At 40.4% G+C, this 19266-nt stretch overlaps 1 protein-coding gene across 4 annotated transcripts in view; it reads right to left on the bottom strand.

The window, feature by feature from the left end:
* CDC14A (cell division cycle 14A) overlaps positions 1–19266 on the bottom strand; it is a 179987-nt gene that overhangs the window by 14978 nt on the left and 145743 nt on the right. For 3 of the 4 annotated variants that reach the window (XM_064371087.1, XM_012466466.2, XM_064371088.1), the window contains 4 exons: positions 18202–18317; positions 17097–17144; positions 7754–7876; positions 6709–7042 (listed from right to left, as the gene is read on the bottom strand). In XM_064371087.1, the coding sequence (XP_064227157.1) occupies positions 6709–7042; positions 7754–7876; positions 17097–17144; positions 18202–18317 (621 nt within the window). Of the gene's footprint in view, positions 1–785; positions 880–6708; positions 7043–7753; positions 7877–17096; positions 17145–18201; positions 18318–19266 lie in introns of those variants that run through there. The other variant, XM_012466467.2, reaches the window with a different exon arrangement.

Raw genomic sequence — 19266 nt, 5'->3', positions numbered from 1 at the left:
AGGGAAAAGACATCAAGTTTACGTCGGGAAACACTATCACATACCACTGGAAAGTATTAGCACTTTACTGCAAATGGATATTCAAACAATCAAAAAGTAGTTTATCACTGTCAGCACTAACATTATTCCAAAGTAAAAATGAACCATGCTTTAGTGTAGTGCCAGTCACTCAGTAGATTTTCATCAAACTGGTTATTTTATAAAGCTAGACTCCAATATTTTGATCTTATTCCAGGCCCTACTTTAAAGACCAATAACTCCTTAAAATACGTATATATTCTGCCTGATGTTAGAAACAAAAGAATTTAACCTGTTCAGAGGCTACCAAGGTTGTTCTTACATTGGTCAAATTTGAGATGGAAAATATCCACACAGTCTTCATAACCAAAGAGCAGCATTAACCAGCTGAGTATAAAAATAGCTACTACCACTAGAAAAGAGAACTACATGTAAGCCAACTTCAATTGTCATTAAGAATGCTAAGGTAAAGTAGGAAGCACACAGTATTTCATTTCCATTTTGCTTTCAACATTCAACCAAATGAGTGTTTTAATTTGCAATTCCCTCCTGTGACCAGTACTGTGTTAGAAACCATGAACTAGAAAAGAACTTTTTGAATGTCTGCAAAAGGAAGTTTAAAATTTGCAGACAATTCTTATATACACAGACAATACGTAAACGAATATAGATGTTCATGTATGTAATAGCATACATGATAAACTAAAGTACTAATTATAGGGTGGATTCAACTTACTGGGGAGAGCTTCACAGAGGACATGGAAGGTAATATATGTCTTTATTTAAAGATGAGCAATTGGTAAGGAGGGCAGGGGGCTTCCAAGAAAGGGCTTCCTAAAGACTAGCAGTAGGCATGAACACAGCGGGAGAAGAGGACAGGAGAACAAGCAGGGTAAATGCTGGTGCAGAAATACAATGCAGAAATGCAGTACAGAGGGCCTGAGAGCTCAGCAAAGACAGTCAGCATTTATGTTCCAGCACCAAGGGACCGCTGGTCTTTTCTGAACAGGGAAATCAGATGTTGAAATCTGTATTTATTCTCTGGCAATACTTTGAAGCAGGGGTTGGCAGACTGCAGGTCACTATCCAAATGCAACCCACCACCTATTTTTGTTAATAAAGTTTTATTTAACACAGCCACACCTTTCGTTTATGTGTTGAGTTGAATAGTTGGGACACAAAGCTAAAAATCTTTACTGCCTGGCCCTTTACAGAAAAAGTTTGCCAACCCTACTTTAAAGTAGGTATTAAAGGTGGAAAGAGACAAGTTAGGAAGACCATAAAAGACTCAAGCACAACAGGGACGAGGAAGCAACTGAATGGAGAAGAAAGGAAAAATTTCAAGAGGCAACGAATGGCACCATTGACATTACCTACAAGCTTCACCATGAGAATATCCCTGAAAATGTCTGAAGACAGAAGAGTGCATAACAAAGCTTATCATAGGCTATAATAACTTTCAATTATTTGTATAGTTTTATTATTAAAGCTATAGAGCATTCTTTCATTTAAACATCCATCCATCCTTTTATCCAATCAACAAATACTTAATGAGTGCCTAATATATGCCATGCACAGGGCATATAACTATGAAAACCAGAGGCACCATCCCTGTCCTCACAAAGCATATAGTCTAGTGGATGATGCGAATTCAGAGTGAAAAAAAAGTATTGTGATTTAGACCAAGATGGGATGTAGGGAAGCTTATGGGAGAAGCACCATGACCTAACTCAGACTTGAGGGTCAAGTAAGGTCAATGTAGATGACTAGTAATCTAGTGATTAAGTGTCATAAAAATAAAGCATAGCAAATATTCAAGGCAGATACCACAAGTAATTTTAATTTAATAAAATACTTCCACCCCACCTACACCATAATCACATGTCCCTCATTTCTTAAGCATTTGAAAACTCCTCTGAGTGTAGGGAGTGAAACTCATTTTTTACAGTAAGTGGGTCAACAAAAATGTAACCTTGTGTATGCATCGCACAGGACAGTAGAAACTGCAAGACTAGCGAAGGAGGACAAATTAATAAAAATAAAATCTGACGTTCCTCAGCATTCTGTCACAACCAGAAGGAATCCTTAACATTTGTTCTTGTTTTCTGTGTTAAATGATTTAATGACAGAATAAGGAAATCATTTTTACATTTTTCTGGGGGCTGAACTGCTGCAAAAAGTGAGTGAGCAATTGCAGCTTTCAAAAGAGATGCTAATTGTAGCTTTTAAAATATTAGATTCCCTCTAAACACCCATCACCCCCATCCCTTAAGAGTTTCTGGGTCTTTCTTAAAGGTTCTGGGAGGATATTGTCATGCAGACTTCATCTTCCTACCTAAGAATCTTCAAGCCTTTTTATTGAGTGATTTTCCTAGTTCTTCAAGGCTCCTAATCTCACATACATCTTCAGAAGCACTAGAACTAGAGGGATGATCTTATTTAGACAATAAACCCAGTATAATTAGACAAGCTGCACTGGACCATAAACAAAGATAACTCATAACCTCCAATCTTATTCCACACAAAGTGGGAATTTCCACCATAATTTAGCTTTTCGACCACAAGTCAGCAGAGGTAGGACTTGGAACTTTCCCTCTCATAGGAGGCTTTCTAGGCAAAGTTAAAGAGGGGAGGGTCTGCTACAAAGACCTGCTGCTTCTTACTTCCAGGGAGGGTGAGAGGGCAGAAAATGTTGTTGTGCTGATAATTCTATTTATAAATGCTTTTCTTTACAATAAGATGATAAATTTAGGAGGGGAGAGAAGGAAAGTAGCAGCAACTGCCCACACTATTACTTTAAATTCAATTATTTAAAAATCAGTCTATCCTAACCAGAAGAGGGATGAGGAGAAGTGAAAAGAAATAAAAAAAAATATGGAACAAGGCCCAAAGCAAGTTATGAAAACATCATTAGGGGAGATCAAAAATTGTCTAAAGAATACTCCCATGATTCTACCAGCAAAAAAGAAAACAAAAAAGTAGAACATTATTCTTGTCAAGCTACCGATGCTGCTGGCATTCAGCTATAAATGTGGATTACACAATACCTTCACACGTGTAATCTGCAAGGTATTTATATAGTCATGTGTCACTTAATGACAAGAATACATCCTGGGAATGTATCCTTAGGCAGTTTCATCGTTGTGTGCACATGATAAGAGTGCACTTATACAAACCTGGATGGTAGAGCCTGCTACACACCCGGGCGAAATGGTATAGCCTATTTTGCCTCTAGGCTGCAAACTTGTATGGCATGTTATTGTACGGAATATTGTAGGCAACTATAACACAATGGTAAGTACATGTGTCTAAACATAGAAAGTATACAGTAAAAATATGGTATAAAAGATTTCCAAATTGTACACCTGGCACTTACCATGGATGGAGCTTGCAGGACTGGAAGGTGCTCTGGGCAGGTCAGTGGGTTAGCAGTGAGTGAATGTGAAGGCCTAGGTCATTACTGAACTCTACTGTAGACTTTATAAGCACTGCACACTTAAGCTATATTAAATCTATATTAAAATTTTTTCTTTCATCAATAATCAATTGACCTTAGCTTACTGTAACATTTTATTTTACAAACTTTAATTGTTTTAACTTTTGATTCTTTTGCAATAACACTTAGTTTACTATTTTTTTATTTTTTATCAACTCCCAATCACTTGGAATACTTAGTTTAAAATATTGTATGTATACTGTACAAAAATATTTTCTTTTACATTCTTATCCTATAGTTCTTTCTATTTTAAACATTTTTAGTATTGTCTTTACTTTCTGAATTTTGTGTTTAAAATGAAGACACAGACACACACATTAGCCTAGGCCTACACCAGGTCAGGATTATCAGTATCACTGTCTTCCACCTCCACACCTTGTCCCATTGGAAGGTCTTCAGGGGCAGTAACACGTGGACTTGTCATTTCTTTTAATAACAATGCCTTCTTCCAGAATACCTCCTGAAGGGCCCGCCTGAGGCTTACAGTTAACTTTTTCTTAATAAGGAAAAGGCGTATACGCTAAAATAATGACATAAAGTATAGTACAGTAAATATATAAGCCAGTAACAGTTATTTGTTATCAAGTATTATGCACTGGCACATAACTGTATCGCTAGACTTTTATATGGCTGGCAGCACAGTAGTTCTGTTTATACCAGCATCACCACAAACACATGAGGACTCCAGTTATAACCCTACGAGGGCTACAACGTCACTAGGCAACAGGAATTTTTCAGCTCCATTATAATCTTATGGGACCACCATCGTATATGTGGTCCGTTATCGACCAAATATAATTAGGCACCACATGATTATCTATATATCTCTAGCACTTTTTCTGAAGATGGAAAGATCTGCATTCTGATCCAAACGAAGAGGCTGATCCACAATCAGAATGTGAAAACACTGACTAAACTCAATGCCTGCTGGGAAGTATATGATGTATAAATATAGTTACAAAAATTTAATATGTTATCTTTTTACGTCTAATCCTTAGTTACATGGATTTCAGTTTTTATGATACCTATATACTCAACTTATATAGTGGGATCAGAATCAGGTTAAGGGGTAGATGGGCTGGCAGTTTCCTGGGACCCTAATCTGTAAAGGAATCTAAACTAATACCAAGGCCAAGCATGGTGGTTCATAGGCATGAAATTGGACTGGGAATATCATAAAATCGGACTGGGAAAATCAGACATGCTAGGCTCCTCCTCGGGAATGGGTTGAGGGTGGACAGAGTGGGCAAAAATTTTAAAAGAGGTCTGAGGTAGGGATAGGAGTGGTAATGAATCCAATGCACCTGCACATGAACACACACACACACATACACACACACACACACACACACACACACACACACACAGCATTCTCATGTTAGAAAACATCCTTATGGTTTCTTTGGTTTTTTTTTTTTTTTGAGACAGAGTGCCATGAAGTGCTGTGGTGCAATCTCGGCTCACTGCAACCTCCACCTTCCAGGTTCTAAGGGATTCTCCTTCCTGAGTCTCCCGAGCAGCTGAGATTACAGGTGCGCACCACCACGCCCAGCTAATTTTGTATTTTTAGTAGACACGGGGTTTCACCATGTTGGCCAGGATGGCTTCGAACTCCTCACCTCAGGGGATCCACCAGCCTTGGCTTCCCAAAGTGCTGGTATTACAGGGGTGAGCCACGGAGCCCGGCCCATTCTCATGGTTTCTAAACTGCCAACTAAAGAAAGTATATGCCATTAAGGATGAACCATGGGCCTCCTGTTTTGCTGAGTGGGCCATACACAGCACACTGCCACCAGCACCTTTCCTCCTCCCCTTCTCTACAGAAGCAGCCACTCCCTGAATGATGGCTGAGGAAAAGCTTCAAGAATAGCGAGTGTGAAGGGACTCCAGGCCAGAGCTTTCCAGGACACCTGGGGCTTGCTCGTGCCCTGAGTACAATCAGTGTTGCGAACCATGCTTCACATTTCCTTAACACCTAGGATTGATTTCTCCTGCCTATTTGTCCTTCTTCCTCTCAAATCAAAACTCACATTCCGGCCGGGCGCGGTGGCTCAAGCCTGTAATCCCAGCACTTTGGGAGGCCGAGGCGGGTGGATCACGAGGTCAAGAGATCGAGACCATCCTGGTCAACATTGTGAAACCCCGTCTCTACTAATACAAAAAAGTTAGCTGGGCATGGTGGCGCGTGCCTGTAATCCCAGCTACTCAGGAGGCTGAGGCAGGAGAATTGCCTGAACCCAGGAGGCGGAGGTTGCGGTGAGCCGAGATCGCGCCATTGCACGCCACTCCAGCCTGGGTAACGAGAGCGAAACTCCGTCTCAAAAAAAAAAAAAAAAAAAAACTCACATTCCTATAGATCTCAGTACCCCTAGAGGCAATCAAAACATGTGATTAAAGTAATTCCTAATAGGAGTTAACCAACAGCGTTTACCTTACCAGGTGATGTTGATTGTTAAGGAGAGATTGGTAACCTAAATAGAGATCTCACTGGTAAAATGTGTTTGGAGGTCTTCCCTCCTTTCTCTAGAAGAGTGCTGGCTACTTTTAAACATCTTCTTGATACTCTGCTTGCTCCTCCCCTTGCATCCCAGGTATCTACCTATAAGCCCTTCTTCTAAACATCTCTCACTTGCCACTTATTCTGGGTCAGTTTCTTGCAGGAGGTGAAATATTCAAGGGCCTGACACTTAGTTTTAGGAAGATACTGTTCATTCAGCACCTTCCACATTTCAATACTCCAAAATTCATTCACTGATATGTGACATGGAAAAAACCATAATTCCCCAAACCAGCACACACACAGCAAATGCTATCCACTGTATGAATCAGCTCCTGGCTTAGCACCAGATATTCAGAGTGACTTCAAAACATAACTGAAAAGTAACTGAAGTCAACAACGTCCATGATAAATAAAATGAAAGCTATTTCCCTTTTAAGAGAAACTACTTAAAAAGGAGTTGGGGGTAGGAAGAAAAAGAAGGAAGGAAGAAAACCCAGTTGAAACTTGGTGTTTACTTGAAGAGGAGCCAGCAGAATGTAGTGCATAGACAGCGTCACAGCAGAAGGGAAGGCATCGCTCAGAGGGCTTCCTTGGTGCTATTAAATTTCTCTGCTGGCAGCCTGGGCTGAGAAGGCAAGACACAGAAGTTGCATTCAGAGTTCTGAGGACCAAGAGGTGGTATCTGTGAACTTACAGGGATAGAACGGCTCAGGAATCTTGCTGAAGAAGAAGAAAGCCCAGTGTAGGGGCGTTGAAGGATGGTGGTGTGCTCCTCTGTCTTGGCGCTTTGGGGGCCCGGGGGGCTGTTCAGGTTGCCCCCATTGCAGTTGCTGCTTCTGTTGTACTGATTGTTGTTGAGCTCAGGGTAATTTCTGGTAGTCGGCTGGGAGCTGCCATTCAAGAGGTTGGTAAACGGGCTGGCTGTGAAACCGGCCTTAGAGGATGAGGAGGTCTTTTTGTTCTCTGGATCATCTGTTACAGCATTCAAGTTCCCTAGAGAACTGGCTAGCCGGGAGTTTATGGAAAAGCTGAATGGAAAACACAAATGAGGAGGGAAAAAACAGACAACAGTGTATACTTACACAGAACTCATGTTTCTAAAACACATGACATTAGGGGAACAGGATGAAGACAATTCTGATCAATGTAAATGATGACAGGATGGCTTCTTCATCACCCTTGATGTTATGATAATATGTAGCCTTGAATTATACATATCACATTCCTTTGTCAAAAGCAGTTAACTAGGACCCAAGAAATTGGCTAAAACACTTTGACTACAGATCTCGAAATAGAACATCTGGGAATTTTATTTACCCTGGGGTGGGAAGCAAAGGAAAAGGGCCATATAATGGCAGAGTTAAAAGCAGACTTAAGTACATATTCAATCACATGACTACATCAAACCTTCCTATACCCATTTTGGTTAGTTCTCCCCTGCCTGTATGTCTCAGCTGAGAAATGACAATATCATTTATATATGCAACTAAACTCCATTTTCTAGATCACACTAAGCCAGTTGCAGACTCACTGGAAGAAGAGCATGCTCTACCCATTCCCTCCACAGCCTTGTCTCCTGCCTTGCAAGACAGGAATGAAGCCCCAGAAGATCACAGGGTCTTCTGTGGTTTCTCGTCTTCTCCCTTGTCCCCTCCTCTGACGAAACTACAGCCAAACTCTACAGCTGCAAGCTTCCTTTACCTTCAGCCAGCAACTTGGAAGAGCGAGAGAAAAATTACCTTCTTACAGTGGTGCCTGAAGACAAAGAAGTTCTGTTGATCCTCTTGGCTGTCGCTGAAGGGGACAGTGCCACTTTTGATGTCTTTAGAGCAGGTGCAGATCCTTGCGGGGAAGAACTTAATCTTTGTGGAGAAAAATGGCAAAATGTCACGATAAAGTAGTCTTATCTTAGACATTCAGCAACTAACTAGGACAAGATAAATTAATAAATCTTAATGATATCATGACAGGTCCTAATAGTGATGACAGCAACAGCCGAACACTGACACAGCGCCTAACTCTGCCAGGCCCCGTTCTGAGAACCTTAAACATGTCAGCTCAGCTCGTCCTCACAACAACCCCATCAGGTGGCTAATATTGCTGTCCTTACTTTACAAGCGAGGAAACAGAAACACAGAGGAAAAGTTCCTCATCCAGTCACTCAGTTAGTGAGTAGCAGAGTTCAGACTAAAACCCAGGAGTCAAAGTCCTGCTCTTAGCCACGATCCTGTCTTCCTTGGTCGCTGCCCTTTTTCACCACTGGCATTCATTCCTCAGTACAGCCTCAGATTCCACTTCTTATAGTTCAAATCCATCCTCTCCTTTCCCCCCTGCAACTACCCTAGGTGAAGCCATCTTTATTTCTTATTCTTGACTACAAGAGGCATCTTTTAATCTTATTCCTAAACAATTCAAATTGTGAATAGCCTCCAGTGAACTCTAAAAAGAGAATCATGTCACTTGACTGTTTAAATCATTTCATCTTTCCTCTGTGCCTATAATCATAAATAAACTCTTTGGCTGGGCTTATACAACCCCTCCAAAATCTGGACAGGTCCTGCTTTCTACTTTCCCATTGGACATCTCTATTCCAGCTACATAAAAAATGCCTTGAGTTCCCTGAATGGGTAGCATCCACATTTCTGACCAGTTTGTGTAGGCTACTGTCCCTGCCAGGGCATTTTCTCATCTTCCCTTCCTCTCCTCTCATCTTCCATGTCCATTTGACCCACTCCTATCATACTTAGCCTTTAATGGTCCAATCAGCTGTTACCTCACCAAGCAAGCCTTCTCTGAGTTCCCAAGCAATATGTGTTTCATTATATAGTCTCATAGTAAATCGTAGCTCTTATACCATATTTCATCATCTAATATTTGTCTATTTCCTTTACTTGATATAAGCTCCTTGAGGGCAAAGGCTTATCTCTCATTTCAATTCCCAGTGGTTAGCACAATGCTGGACTCAGAGCAGGTGCTCAATAAATATTTGCCAAGTGGACAAAAAGGAAAAACTGACTCAAATCTTGAGAGCCAGGGCCCACTCATAATCTTAATACCAAATCTGTTTGATTCTAGATAAATCATTTAATGTAACTAAACTCTGTTTTCCTCTCTGCTGGAGAAAAGTTTATTTACTTGTAGACTCTTTCCTTCATCATACACCCTCCAAACAGTAGCTTAAGCTCATGTTTGGCCTCCAAAACAAAAATGGAAAAAGTTGTACAAAGAAGCAACTCAAGCCTCTCCAGAAGCTCTGGAAGCTTGAGTCCTCTTAGAACTGCCCCCACTAAACAGTCCTAAACCTAAGAATGAGTAAGTACCAGCAGGTGAAGAGCTTCCTTCCCCTATTTCATCAACACTCTTGGCCAAACAACTCGCCACACCAGATCATGGTACCACTCCAGGAGTTTTCAGGGGATACTTTTCCAGAGAACAAAACTAGTGTTCCCTCCTCAAATAGAAGATAGAGGGAAAAAATTAGAAAATAAAGGAGGGGAAAAAAGGCAAGCTGGTTGGGAAAAAATAGAGGGAAGGAGGACCAATAAAAACGAAAACAATTGAAGCTCAACAGAAGGAGGATCCAAGATGGCCGAATAGGAAAGCTCTGGATTGCAGTTACCAGCGAAAATGCAGAGGGTGAGTGATCACACTTCCAAAGGAATTTTTACTGCCCACAGACCAGGAGATTCCTGGGCAGAAAAGCACCACAAGTCTCCAGTGAGGCTGCTTCAGCAGGCACAGTGGGTCTCCGCACAAAAACTCACACAAATCCAGGCGCCGTTCCAACTGGCGACTGGAACGCCTGGAAGACAGAGTCGCCTGTTCAACTGAATAAAAGGGGGCTGAAACAGGGAGCCAGGTGATCTGGCTTGGCTGGTCCCACCCCCCAAAGACCAGCAATCTGAAACGCTCTGGATTGAGAGTTTCACAGAAAGCACAGCTGGACCCAGGACAGTCCAGCTCTGTGGGTGGAAGGGCATCCGCCATGACCAAGGCAGTCCACCACTACCCAGGCAGTCCATCATTACTGAGGCAGTCTGCCATTACTGAAGCAATCCGCCATTACCGAGGCAGTCCGCCATTACCGAAGCAATCTGTCATTACCGAAGCAATCTCCCATTACCAAGGCAGTCCGCCATTACGGAGACAGTCCACCATTACTGAGGCAGACTGCCATTACCAAGGCAGTTCTAACCATACCCCAATAAACAAAACTGCAAGGAAGTTCACACAGCAGCTAGGTAGAGCCCACGGCAGCTCAGCAACACCTCTGCTGGCAGATTGTGACTAGGCTACATCCTTACTGGGCAGAACATCCCTGAAAAAAGGCAGCAGAATGACAGGAACTTATAAATAAACCCCCACCTTCCCGGGACAGAGCACCTGGGAAAAAAAGGTGGTTATGGATTCCACTGCAGCAGACATAAACATACCTGCCCAGCAGCTCTGAACAGAACAATAGAGCTCACAGCTCAGCACTTGAGCTCCTATAAGGGACAGACTGTCTCCTCAAGCAGCTCCCCAACCCCCATATAACCAAAGAGACACCTCATAAAGGAGAGCTCAGGCTGACATCTGGTGGGTATCCCTCTGGGACAAAGACAACAGGAGAAGAAACTGGCAGCAACCATTACTGTTCTGCAGCCCCCACAGGTGATCCCCAGGCAAGCAGGGTCTGGAGTGGACCTCCAGCAGTCCTACAGCAGGGGGGGCCTGACTGTTAGAAGGAAAACTAAGAAACAGAAAGAAATAACTTCATCAGCAACAAAAAGGAAGTCCACTCAGAGACCCCATCTGAAAGTCACCAACAAAGACCACAGGTAGATAAATCCACAAAGATGGGAAGAAACCAGCACAAAAAGGATGAAAATACCCAAAACCAGAATGCCTCACCTCCTCCAAGGGATCACAACTCCTCACCAGCAAGGGAGCAGACTGCATGGAGAATGAATCAGATGAATTGACAGAAACAGGCTTCAGGAGGTGGGTAATAAGAAACTTCTCTGAGCTAAAAGATCATGTTCTAACCCAATGCAAAGAAACTAAGAACCTTGAAAAAAGGTTTGATGAAATGCTAACAAGAATAAACAGCTTAGAGAGGAATATAAATGAATTGATGGAGCTGAAAAACACAACACAAGAACTTCGGGAAGCATGCACAAGTTTCAATAGCCAAATCGACCAGGCAGAAGAAAGGATATCAGAGATTGAAGATCAACTCAATGAAATAAAATGAGAAGGCAAGATTAGAGAAAAAAGAGTAAACAAATGAACAAAGCCTCCAAGAAATATGGGATTATCTGAAAAGACCAAATAACGTTTGATAGGTGTACCTGAAGGTGACAGACAGAATGAATCCAAGCTGGAAAACACTCTTCAGGATATTATCCAGAACTTCCCCAACCTAGCAAGAGAGGCCAACATTCAAGTCCAGGAAATACAGAGAACACCACAAAGATATTCCTCTAGAAGAGCAACCCCAAGGCACATAATTGTCAGATTCACCAGGGTTGAAATGAAGGAAAAAATGCTAAGGGCAGCCAGAGAGAAAGGTCAGGTTACCCACAAAGGGAAGCCCATCAGACTCACAGCGGGATCTCTCAGCAGAAACCCTACAAGCCAGAAGAGAGTGGGGGCCAACATTCAACATCCTTAAAGAAAAGAACTTTCAACCTAGAATTTCATATCCGGCCAAACTAAGCTTCATAAGTGAAGGAGAAAGAAAATCCTTTATGAACAAGCAATTGCTCAGAGATTTCATGACGACCAGGCCTGCTTTACAAGAGGTCCTGAAAGAATCACTAAATACAGAAAGGAACAACCAGCACCAGCCACTCCAAGAAAGTACTAAATGGTAAAGACCATCAACACAATGAAGAAACTGCATCAACTAATGGACAAAACAACCAGCTAGCATCAAAACAGCAGGATCAAATTCACACATAACAATATTAACCTTAAATGTAAATGGGCTAAATGCCCCAATCAAAAGACACAGATAAAAAATTGGATAAAAAGTCAAAACCCATCGGTGTGCTGTATCCAGGAAACCCATCTCACATGCAAGGACACATATAGGCTCAAAATAAAGGGATGGAGGAAGACTTACCAAGCAAATGGAGAACAAAAAAAAGTAGGAATTGCAAACTTAGTCTCTGATAAAATCGATTTTAAACCAACAAAGATCAAAAGAGACAAAGAAGGGCATTACAAAAGGATCAATACAACAAGAAGAGCTAATGATCCTAACTATATACGCAACCAATACAAGAGCACTCAGATACATAAAGCAAGTTCTTAATGACCTACAAAGAGACTTAGACTCCCACACAATAATAGCGGGACACTTTAACACTCCACTGTCAATATTAGACAGAACAAGGAGACAGAAAATTAACAAGGATATCCAGGACCTGAACTCAGACCTGGACCAAGAGGACCTAATAGATATTTACAGAACTCTCCACACCAAATCCACAGAATATACATTCTTCTCAGCACCACATCACACCTACTCTAAAACTGACCACATAATTGGAAGTAAATCACTCCTCAGCAAATGCAAAAGAATGGAAATCATAACAAACAGTCTCTCAGACAACGGTGCATTCAAATTGGAACTCAGAATTCAGAAACTAACTCAGAACCGCACAACTTCATGGAAAATGAACAACTGGCTCTTGAATGCTGACTGGATAAACAATGAAATGAAGATAGAAATAAAGATGTTCTTCGAAACCAATGAGAACAAAGACACAACGTACCTGAATCTCTGGGATACATTTAAAGCAGTGTCTAGAGGAAAATCTATAGCAATAAATCCCCCATGAGAAGCAAAGAAAGATCTAAAATCGACATCCTATCATCAAAATTGAAAGAGCTAGAGGAGCAAGACCAAAAAAACTCAAAAGCTAGCAGAAGACAAGAAATAACTCAGATCAGAGCAGAACTGAAGGAGATAGAGACACAAAAAACCCTTCAAAAAATCAATAAATCCAAGAGCTGGTTTTTTGAAAAGATCAACAAAATAGACAGACCACTAGCCAGATTAATAAAAAAGAAAAGAGAGAATAATCAAATAGATGCAATAAAAATGATAAAGGGGATATCACCACAAATTCCACAGAAATACAAACTACCATCAGAGATTACTACTCTATGCACATAAACCAGTAAACCTGGAAGAAATGGATAAATTCCTGGACACTTACACCCTCCCAAGACTAAACCAGCAAGAAGTCGAAACCCTGAATAGACCAATAACAAGGGCTGAAGTTGAGGCAGCAATTAATAGCCTACCCACCAAAAAAAGCCCAGGTCCAGATGGGTTCACAGCCGAATTCTACCAGACATATAAAGAGGAGCTGGTACCACTCCTTCTGAAACTATTCCAAACAATCCAAAAAGAGGGAATCCTTCCCAAATTATTTTATGAAACAAACATCATCCTGATACCAAAACCCGGCAGACACTCAACAAGAAAAGAAAACTTCAGGCCAATATCCATGATGAACATATATGAAAAAATCTTCAATAAAATACTGGCAAACCAATTGCAACAGCACATCAAAAAGCTTATTCATCACGATCAAGTAGGCTTCATCCTGGGGATGCAAGGCTGGTTCAACATACACAAGTCTATAAATGTAATTCACCACATAAGCAGAACCAAAGACAAAAACCACATGATTATCCCAATAGATGCAGAGAAGGCCTTCGACAAAATTCAACAGCCCTTTATGCTAAAAACTCTCAATAAACTAGGTATTCACAGAACGTATCTCAAAATAATAAAAGCTATTTATGACAAACCTACAGCCAATATCATACTGAATGGGCAAAAACTGGAAGCATTCCCTTTGAAATCTGGCACTAGACAAGAATGCCCTCTCTCACCACTCCTATTCAATATAGTACTGGAAGTTCTAGCCAGAGCAAGCAGGCAAGAAAAAGAAATAAAGGGTATTCAATTAGGAAAGGAGGAAGTCAAATTGTCTCTATTTGCAAATGACATGATTGTATATTTAGAAGACCCTATCATCTCAGCCCAAAATCTCCTGAAACTGATAAAAAACTTCAGCAAAGTCTCAGGATACAAAATCAATGTGCAAAAATTACAGGCATTCCTATACACCATAACACACCTAAATACAGCCAAATCAAGAATGAACTGCCATTCACAATTGCTACAAAGAGAATATTACCTAGGAATACAACAAAGGATGTAAAGGACCTCTTCAATGAGAACTACAAGCCACTGCTCAATGAAATAAGAGAGGACACAAACAGATGGAAAGACATCCCATGCTCATGGTTAGGAAGAATCAATATCGTGAAAATGGCCATATTGCCCAAAGTAATTTATAGATTCAACGCTATCCCCATCAAGCTACCAATGACCTTCTTCACAGAACTGGAAACAAGCACCTTAAACTTCATATGGAACCAAAAGAGAGCCCGTATAGCCAAGTCAATTCTAAGCAAAAAGAACAAAGCTGGAGGCATCACACTATGTGACTTCAAACTATGCTACAAGGCTACAGTAATCAAAACAGCATGGTACTGGTACTAAAACAGAGATATAGACCAATGGAACAGAACAGAGGCCTCAGAGGCAACGCCACACATCTACAAACCTGACAAAAACAAGCAATGGAGAAAGGAGTCCCTGTTTAATAAATGGTGTTGGGAAAACTGGCTAGCCATGTGCAGAAAGTAGAAACTGGACCCCTTCCTGACACCTTACACTAAAATTAACTCCAGATGGATTAAATACTTAAACATAAGGCCTAATACCATAAAAACCTTAGAAGAAAATCTAGGCAAAACCATTCAGGACATAGGCAGAGGCAAGGACTTCATGACTAAAACACCAAAAGCATTGGTAACAAAAACCAAAATAGACAAATGGGATCTAATTAAACTCCAGAGCTTCTGCACAGCAAAAGAAACAATCATTAGAGTGAACTGGCAACCAACAGAATGGGAAAAAATTTTTGCAATCTACCCATCTGACAAAGGACTTATATCCAAAATCTACAAAGACTAAAACAGATTTACAAGAAAAAAACAAACAAACCCATTCAAAAGTGGGCAAAGGATATGAACAGACACTTTACAAAAGAAGACATATATGAAGTCAACAAACATGAAAAAATGCTCATCATCACTGGTCATTAGAGAAATGCAAATCAAAACTATATTGAGATACCATCTCATGCCAGTTAGAATGGGGATCATTAAAAAATCAGGAGACAACAGATGCTGGAGAGGATGTGGAGAAATAGGAACACTTTTACACTGTTGGTGGGAGTGTAAATTAGTTCACCCACTGTGGAAGACAGTGTGGCGATTCCTCAAGGACCTAGAAATAGAAATTCCATTTGACCCAGCAATCCCATTACTGAGTATATATCCAAAGGATTATAAATTGTCCTATTATAAGGACACATGCACACATATGTTCATTGCAGCACTGTTTATGATAGCAAAGACTTGGAACCAACCCAAATACCCATCGATGATAGACTGGAGAAGGAAAATATGGCACATATACACCATGGAATGTTATGCAGCCATAAAAAACGATGAGTTCGTGTCCTTTGTAGGGACATGGATGAATCTGGAAACCATCATTCTCAGCAAACTGACACAAGAACAGAAAATCAAACACCACATGTTCTCGCTCATAGGCGGGTGTTGAACAATGAGAACACATGGACACAGGGAGGGGAGCATCACATACTGAGGTCTGTGGCGGGAGACTAGTGGAGGGACAGTGGAGGGTAGGGAGTTGGGGAGGGATAACATGAGGAGAAATGCCAGATATAGGTGATGGGGATGGAGGCAGCAAACCACATTGCCATGTGTGTACCTATGTAACAATCCTGCATGATCTGCACATGTACCCCAGAACCGAAAATGCAATTATATATATATACCAAAAAAAAGGAGCTCAACATCACTGATCATCAGAGAAATGCAAATCAAAAGCATGATGAGGTTCCATCTCATGCCAGTCAGAATGGCCATTATTAAAAAGTCAAGAAACAACAAATGCTGGTGAGGGTGCAGAGAAATAGGAACTCTTTTACACTATTGGTGAGAATGTAAATTAGTTCAACCATTGTGGAAGACAGTGTGGTGATACCTCAGAAATTTAGAACCGGAAACACCATTTGACCCAGCAATCCCATGACTGAGTATATACCTAAAGGAATATAAATCACTGTATTATAAAGATACATGTATGCATACATTCATTGCAGCACTATTCACAATAGCAAAGACATGGAATCAACCCAAATGCCCATCAACGATAGACTGGATAAAGAAAATGTGGTACATATATACCACATATACACCATGGAATATTATGCAGCCATAAAAAGGAATGAGATCACGTCCTTTGCAGGGACATGGATGAAGCTAGAAGCCATTATCCTCAACATACTAATGCCAGAACAGAAAACCAAACACTGCATGTTCTCACTTTTAAGTGGGAGCTAAACAATGAGAACACATGGACACAGGAAGAGGAACAACACACACTGGGGCTTGTTGGGGGTGGTTGGGGGTGGAGAGCATCAGGATAAATAGCTAACGCATGCTGGGCTTAATTCCTAGGCGATGGATTGATAAATGCAGCAAACCACCATGGCAGACATTTACCTATGTAACAAACCTGCACATCCTGCACATATACCCCGGAACTTTAAAATAAAATAATTAAATTTTGAAAAAAAAATGAAAACAGTTAAGGCTAGATCTATCACTAGATCAAAAGGAAAGACGCAGAGCCCCTGTAGTCTCTTAGAGACCCCCCTCCCAATGTGCTGAGAACACAAAATACATTGATGTCACTACCACCGCCACACAGCCCTGTGGGCAGGTCAGAAAAAAAAAAATCATTTTCATGGTGAGCATTAAAAATGAAGCATAAACAATCTGGAAGAGAAAGGAACAATTTAAAAAGCAAAAAGCTATGTACAGTTGATTTTCGTCAGCTGGAGGCTTGGGAAACATGGCTAAAAGGAAGCATATATTTATAAGCTACTAGACATTCAACCTCATTGACAGTACCTGAAAGGCTGGGACACTGCTCTTGGGTGTCCTTTCGCATCATCCAACCTGTGGAAATCAAAGATAGATGCTCATATATTACCAGGCTCACACGTCTTCACAAAGACCATAAGGCACATCAAATGGTATCAAACCAGTAAAAATATTAATTAGCAAAAGGGAGAAACCTTGCAAATGGATATTAGATTACCAAGCACCAGGCTTTCATCCTTTTATCTCAGCATACTGCAGACAATGATAACCTCATCATTGAGCAATATGAACCTTTTTTTTCTTAGATCAGGAACTCTTTACAGAGTTATAATTCTCTCAGATTACACATGAAAACTAAATTTCCAGTGAATCTATTTGGTGCTTATCATACTGGCAAAACAGCCTTCTGCTATATGTGTCTCCTATTTATAAGTCAAAGAAAAGTTGCTGCTTCCCATTATATTATTTTGTGGACTGAGGCCCTGCCACACAGTATATTGTAATTTTAAAAATTGGTGATATTTACAAATGTTTGCACCTTTTGATTCCAAAACCTTTTTTAACCCAGTCTGAACTATCAGAGGGTTTCAAATGTTGTGATCAGAATTCAAGTCCCATCATTGATACTGGTGAGTAGTTTGAGATTTCAAAGTCGAGATGGCTTATAACTTTACAGGCACTGGTTAAGAATTGCTTATTCAATTTTCAAAACTAGAAGCTAAAGCTGCAGAATTAGTTTAGATTGCCAAAGACTGGCATACAATACTTTTCTACAATCTATGATTCAATACAAAGGTCTCAGCACACCTGTGAGGATCCAACACAGGACAAGAAACTCACTCACAGGAGAAGGGGAGAAATCCAAACAGAATTTGAGACAGAGTCCTAGAGATAACTGCTTTGTAGCTTAAGGTAGAATCCACAGACTGAGATGCAGCAGTTGCTTTCAATAAACTTCCAAATTTTAGCTACTCCCAACAGTGATAAAATAATCAATAAACAGCACAAAATAGTAAACTTCGTATTTGTAGAACAATATTCAAAAGAGAAGATTACAGATTAAAGAGAAGATTAAATGTTCTACTCACAAAGAGAAGCACACTATGAATTGAACTGCTTAAAACAGACCTACCTAAATGCACAGGATGGTGAGGTACGTGGCTGTCTCTGACTTTTTAAGGCACGTAGTTTGTCTCCCTGGGTTATACCATTTTTCATTTCCACATCTTCATCATCTTCTAAGTTATTCTGGAAAAAAATACATGTACCATAGAAAGGTCCAAATTTGGCTTTATTTAGATTTCTTAACAGATTACACACATAGATACATTTAATACAGATTATCTTACTATAGATTAAGTAGCTATAGCTACTGTGAATCAGCATTGTCAAAGCTTACATAAAAGAACTCTCGACTATCTGCCAGTTCAACAGGCAACAGGTCAAATTCCAAATCAAAGAAGCATGGGTATAGATGTGGTAGAATATAAAAGGAGCTGTTTGTTACAATGGACCACGACAGAGGAGACTCTCCTGCAGACACAATCATGCATTGGAATATAGCCACATACAGAAAGCCCACAGATGAGGTGCAAGTATGTTTTTAGATACCTCCAGGAGCCATCAGTGCAAATTCCATAACTTGTTTACAAAAATACAAGATAAAAATACTTTAGGGTATCGATACAGTAAGTTATTAACACAGTAATCATTTAACACTAGTAAAAGCATGCAAGTCCTTTTCAGAGGATTTAAAGGATGGTGTTCACTAGATGTTTCCTTCTGAAATAAGTCTTTATAGTTTGAAAAATGTAAGTACCATGCTAGTATCTTAACACGCTAGTCTCTTCAATAACCCCGATACAGGGGGAGGCACTGGTACCTTAATTTATTGATGAAAAAAGGGCGTACTCACGGAAGTTAGGAATATTGCCCAAGCTCCCATAAAGTCTTAATAACCTCATATGATTTCAAAATTAGATTTCTTGTCCTCAGATGCAATGTTCCTTCTAAAATATAAGCCACAGCACACTGTCATTGCACCAGTGAAGCGTGTATTTTGCCTCTTTTCCTCAACTGAAAAATCAAAGTGCTTGGATTTGCTAAAATCTCTAACAGCCATAAGAGTCCCCACCCCTATTTAAAACTATAATTCTTGTTTGATGAAAAATTTATGTGCACAGTCACATTTGAGTCA

Source organism: Aotus nancymaae, unplaced genomic scaffold (assembly GCF_030222135.1).
Source record: "Aotus nancymaae isolate 86718 unplaced genomic scaffold, 86718_ANA_hifiasm-v0.15.2.pri h1tg000117l, whole genome shotgun sequence".
In the NCBI taxonomy this organism is placed as follows: Eukaryota; Metazoa; Chordata; class Mammalia; order Primates; family Aotidae; genus Aotus; species Aotus nancymaae.
The sequence above is the reverse complement of the archived record's forward strand: the minus strand, read 5'-3'. Positions and strand labels throughout refer to the sequence as shown.